At 45.7% G+C, this 6,000-nt stretch overlaps 1 protein-coding gene across 1 annotated transcript in view; it reads right to left on the minus strand.

Annotated features, from left to right (window-relative positions):
* Positions 1-3,367, minus strand: part of LOC126521561 (transient receptor potential cation channel subfamily A member 1 homolog) — a 30,111-nt gene extending 26,744 nt beyond the window's left edge. Inside the window, exons 1-2 of the mRNA XM_055065925.2 lie at positions 3,009-3,367; positions 333-507 (exon numbers count right to left, since the gene is read on the minus strand). Coding sequence (XP_054921900.1) covers positions 333-507; positions 3,009-3,101 — 268 coding nt within the window. The 5' untranslated portion in view covers positions 3,102-3,367. The remainder of the gene's footprint in view (positions 1-332; positions 508-3,008) is intronic.
* Between the last annotated feature and the right edge of the window lie 2,633 nt (positions 3,368-6,000).

A 6,000-nucleotide genomic window follows, 5' to 3' on the forward strand; every position in this document is an offset into this window, starting at 1 on the left:
AACTGCGTTAAAATTATTAATGATAGTTCGAACTTTAAACACGGTTTGTGTCTACCCAAATATATTTTTTTAAATCGCAGGATAGTTGGAAGGTTCATTCAGTACGTCAAGGACATATTTTGGTGACATATTCTTGAACTTGACCATGCCGTATGAAGGAAGGCATTTTTTTCAAGTCTGTTCCTGTTGCTACCAGCTCTCGCAAAAGTTGGCTCTTCTGAAGAGTCTGTAGATTCAGCTCTGCGTTATTACACGGATAACTGTGGTCAAATCAATTTTTGTTTCACGTACAGAGCAAATTTGGGATAAGGAGTATAATACAGCGAACGTACCAGCGCCATATGTGAGCAGCATGTCAAGAATGGAGTTGTTCTTCATCTTGACGGCTTGGTGTAGCAGCGTTGCGCCCGTGTTCTTGTCGCGGTCATTGACCTTCAGTCTTCGGATAGGGTCACTCAGGTCTTCGAGGTACTGGCTCAAGACACCCTCCTTGCCCTCGGCGATCGCCTGCACGTTTCAGCGGGAGCGCCGTATCTTTATGGGGCACCGGAACACTTTCATGCGCAAGTGTACCGGGGATTATACGTCTTAAGACCGAGGCAGTATACGGAAAACAAACATTAGGACACAGATTGCCAGCGATAGTGTAAGCCAACCTGAATATACTAGTTGCGCATATATATTAGCGAAAATACTCGACTCTTCCGTCTTAGCTTCTCTAAATAATTGCGAAAGTGTACTTCCGCGTATTTGTGTTCGAGCAGCAGAAAGTGTTCACAGGGGGATGATAATTGGAATTTAACAACAGTAACAATAGAAGCATCAGACCGGAGCCGACGTTTGTGCAGGGAGTCTTGTCTTCGTCAGAGCTCAAAATGACAAAGACGAGTCCTGACGACGACAACCACACTGACGAGGACATTTGCCGTAACTTTGGCTTCTCACTGTGGCTTGCCTCGTTCGCTCACTGTTGCGTGATCGCGTGTGTTTTTGTTGCTCCATTTTTTGTTAATACGCAGTTCGTACAGATATCCTTCTTGCGTTGTGCAGTTGCCTGCATTTGATCTTCCTCAATTTGCGAAATCATTGAGAAAGGGCTCACTGTTGGTACGCACTACTTGGTATGTTAGAAGAAGCTGGCAGTTTTACTTTTGCATTGTTTGTATGGCGAACAGCGGCTAGTACTACGCACAGGGTCCCTTCACTGTTATCACTAGCAATGATTTATTTCTTGCAAATTATGCAAGACATGTAACCACGCTTGTTTGCTGTTGCCTGGAGTCACTTTGAAGGAAGTGAAGCCAAGCATGGGCAGAGGACCTTCTTGAGGTAATTTCTTGATGGTGTTTAACGTGGGAAAGATAAATATGGTTCATTAAGGACACCCTAATAGAAGGTTACGATTAGGTTTCGATCACGCGGGGTCCCTTAACGTGCAGTTAAATATATGTAAGAGGAAGTTTTTTCTCCCAGTGCCCGTACAAATGGGACAACAAGATACCCGCAAAATGAACCAGCAACTTATACTATGGTCGCAGCATGTCTCGGGCTTTCAGCCGCTGCGGCAGTTTGGACAGTTAAACGAGAAGAGTGAATGAAACCCAAAGGTATTAAATGGCCTATTTTATTTAACGATAGTATTGGTTTATTCCTTAAAAAACCCCAACAATACCCCCGACGAAAGAAAGAAACGAACAGATGAAATCCAAGAACAGAGCGTTGCAGGTGCCTCAGTAAATAAACGTTCCACAATGAAACATTTAGGCACTATTCTCGCGCCGTCTCACGTTTACAACACGAATTTATTGATTATAGTCACGATTATTTTAAAAGTGGAAACTTGCTAAGGTATACTTATCTAAATGGGAGGCGAAATCCTTTATAAAGGGCGTTGTGAAAAAAGAAAATGTTGGCAGTCGCCTGAAACTATGGCAGGAAGTAAGCAAGGAAACCCTGGAAGGGCAATTTTCGGGCAAGTCGGTAACGCATACGTTGTAACCTGAAAGCAAAATACACATGACAAAGAGGCAAAGAACTTGCTGGGCGGGCGCTACCTACAATTGCGAGCTTTATGAGAAGGAAACCCCACACGATATTCACGGATAGAAGCATCGTCGTTGATGGAAATTTTTCATCGTCTGGTCGAAAGTGCCACCATCGGCTTTCCGGAGCAATCGTTTTTACAGCTTAGGTAACCGAGAGCTTAGCAGATGGCAGGACGAAGGCGACTGATTTTACAACTAGAAGCGCTTTAATACTAATTAAGCAAACGAGTTATGCCGATATATGAGAGTTGCAGAGTGGTCCATGAAATCCAAAGTTGGCACCCACCCGAAATGGAACATCACGTTTCGGCTCCCTGGCGTTGTGTTGCTGAGTTGCATTTGCGCATCATGCTTATGAGCAAGAACATTATCTACAAGGTCGGCGATAGTATACACAAGTTCTGTAAAAGGAACGCTTGTTTGTGAACTTTGGAAAAACGGTATGATTAAAAAATATGGAATAAGATTTTGCGCAGTCGGATGTAGAGGTTGGCCTACAATGTTTTTCTTCAAGATACAATCGATAAGAAGTGTTCATGAGAAACACCATCGCTTCCCAAAGGAGGTATGAGCTGATAAAGCAATGTTTATATTAGAAAGGTTAGTTAAATTGTTTTAACGCAAGAACGCCAAGAACGGGGTTTAACGCCCCAAAGCTACATCCATATGACGGATGTTTCTCGTGGACGTCTCTGGATGAAAACTGAACATGTGGAATGCCTAAATAGTTTGAACAAAGGTGGGTATTCAAATGCCGCTATCAACACTGTACACAAGATGGAGCTGCCGCGGCCGAGTTTGAAGTCACTACATTGTACATAGCAGCACGACTTACGAGTTCAGATGTCAAGAAAACTTCATTCATTCGAAAGACACCGACACTAAATGTGACGCAAGCGGTTTCTTTGGGAAAAGTCTACGGTTCTGGGGACACCGCGGAAGTCGAGGTACTGAAGCGCATACCTGAAAGAGGTCCATGGTGGGTATCGACTTCGTGGACCTTAGCGGGAGGTGCATGGCCAGCAGCGATGGCTGCCTCTTTGGAAACAGCGGCATGATGACACCGGCTGACACTTCTTTGGGCCAGGTCAAAACGCCCACCAACTTTGCGTTCACACGATCAGAGCAAACAATGAGGTCACTGCACCGGTCCCGTTGCTTGAAGTTCAAATCTGTGGGGGCGGTAGTGAGGCCATCATGCCGTACGTCGCCGTTGGGAACGTGCCGTCCACTTGCACACACCTCGCAGGCTACGCTGGCGGGCGTATCCACCGACGGGGGAACAGCACGGACACGAGGAGATTGCCGAGCCGACGAAAGCGACGACGGTTTTCGCTGTAGGTGCAGATAGTGGAAATGCGTGCTGGGGCGACAAAGGGAGGATTGTGGAGGTGGAGTGGGTTCCTGATAAGCGCGCTGCCGCGACGACCAGCAGCGCAGTGCCGTACGAGGTTACGCCACACTTGGCCTACTAGTAAACGTCAAGAAGGCGTACTGAGTGTAAAGGGAGTGGAGGAGGGTGACACATACAAGAGCAAACACGTCAGCCTCGGAGACGACGTAGTGCGAAACCGCGCGGACATGAGAAAGAACGTCCACAAGGGGCCACGAGTGAAGCACTGATGAGAGATAAAGGAACCCCTAATTGTGACCACATAGGTTATTATGCAAGCTATGTGATACAGTGTGACATGATCAAATGGATACGTGGAGTGGAGTAAATTTCCACTACGTCATATCGCGTTAAAGATACAAAGGCCATCGAGACATCTGTGCATGCGCGACTCAGCGCTTGTGTTAAGCTTTATTCACTGCGTGAACGTTACTTGGTTGGCATGTCTGCCAAAGGACGTCACACAGAGACTTCTGAGCCAACAGAAGCACACCAAACTCGAGTCTCGGATCTTGCGTCTCCTCTATTTGGTATGCGTATGATCCGAGCCCTACTTTAACTACAACAGCCATCATAAAGGACCCGTATTCTTTCCGTCATCATTTTTTTTTATTACGGATATCTTTTGTACCCAGGTTGCTGGCTGCAGTCTCGTAACAACAAGAGTTCTTCGTGGGCAGCCTCTTCTTCAGAAAAGCACACGCTTTGAATGTTAATATCATTGAGGGCGTTCAGTTTCTTTACTGTAGCTATGATCCACAATCCCTTTGTCTTCGGTTGCATTCATTTCATATAATGGTCATGCTTTCATGTAACCCTTGGTAATTCAACAAAGCAGGAGCTGGAGATTTAAGGTTACCTACTCTTATCGCCGCTTTCCCCTATCAGTTATTTCCCAATGTCTATACAGCACTCTTTCTGACAAAAATCCAAAAAGTCTCTATTTTGACTGAAAGGCGAAGCCTTGATAACGATAGTAATGCATTAGACAACTACGCAAACTAATGTTTCTAGTTTTATCGGCTGTTTAAACTACAGTAAATACTCACTTATTAATCAAATTTAAAGCATGGTGTCACGCATGCAAAGGCAAACATTAACAGATGTGACTCGATGACCGCGAAAATCGCAGTCACGACGTGGGGATGATCAAGAACGCAGAGAGAGGAGAGCGAGCGTCTCTGCGACCTCTCGCTTCAACGCGTCTCCGAAACTTAAGATGATGCGACTTCCAGCACTAGGTGCCTGGGAAGACAACGCACATGTAGCAACAAACCATCTCGGCTCGCCACACCTTTGCACCTGCCTGAGAATACCTCCAAGACAGAGGTCGTACGAAAGTCGTACGACCCCTATCTTGGAGCAGGCTTACGCGCTTAGCCGCGCGAACAGCTATGTGCAGTCAGAGCCCGGCTAGCTGAGGAGACGCGCGCTAACCTGCCTCCCTCCTATCCCCCGCCCCATCGCGCACTTAATCTCGGTGCCACGCGCTCCCACTGCTTCTTGCCTCTGACCTGCACGTGCCTCCGTGGTATCTTTGTTGGTGGAGTCTGCACAGGTGAGCTGGCGTGGCAAAGCGTAGGAGTCATCCGAGAGAAAAAGTATCGTCTACATAGAGAAGTGGCTGTTCACATTGCCGGTCGCTTTCCCTCAAATGCTTCCTTGGCGACTAGGGTGACACACCCGCAGTCAAGGTGGCTGTTCGAGGTGTGCTGGCTGCCTAAATGTAAGAAAAAGAAAGAAAATAGATGAATGTCAATACCAGTGCTATTGCTTGTTGCCTCTTACCTGCATTTGCCTCCACGACCTCTTGGCTTGCGGAGTCTGCATGAAGGAGCTGCTGTGGCTAGGCGTAGGCATTGCCTAAGCAAAAAGAAAAGGCCATTCAAATGGGAATTATGGAAATAAATGCAGTTCTTATGTCTGCTTCTTGAACTCTTCTTGCCTAGAAGTTTGCAAACATAGTGTCCAGAATACGCCAGCACTTTGACTGCTTTTGCTTTTTACCGGCAGGTGTTGCTGTGAGATCATTAGTACGGCTGCGTGCACCGTTTTAAAACTTGGTGGAGGCATTTGAAGTGGTAGCCAAAAATATAAAGAATCATCCTTGTCTGCATGAGTGCTTTCAATTTTCAAATGCAGTGGTAACTATCACTATTGTTGCAAGGCCCCTCACATCTATGCGGCAAGTGCCATAGCTCGAAACTGAATTTTTCCTTTAGTGTTTCACAAGGCGTCTGATATGTCCACATTAGATGTGATCCGTTTCTTTTTATTTATCCCAGTGTGGAGAGAGCATCATTAAATTGTTTTTTATTTTTGCGTGTCTAGTTTTTTGGTTTGTTTCGGAATTTATCGAGCAGCAGTCTCATGATGCTAAATTGACTTATGTAATGACAATCATCACCTTTTGTTTTACAGAAAAACAACGCATTTCCTGACCCATGGTTTGCCATCCCATCACTCGCATAATTTTGCAGAGTTATCTACCTATATTGACTTGCTTGACCTCCACTAAAGAGTTTTGCATTTTCAAATACGATTCTTTCCTTAAAATCATTC

Source organism: Dermacentor andersoni, chromosome 6 (assembly GCF_023375885.2).
Source record: "Dermacentor andersoni chromosome 6, qqDerAnde1_hic_scaffold, whole genome shotgun sequence".
NCBI lineage: Eukaryota > Metazoa > Arthropoda > Arachnida > Ixodida > Ixodidae > Dermacentor > Dermacentor andersoni.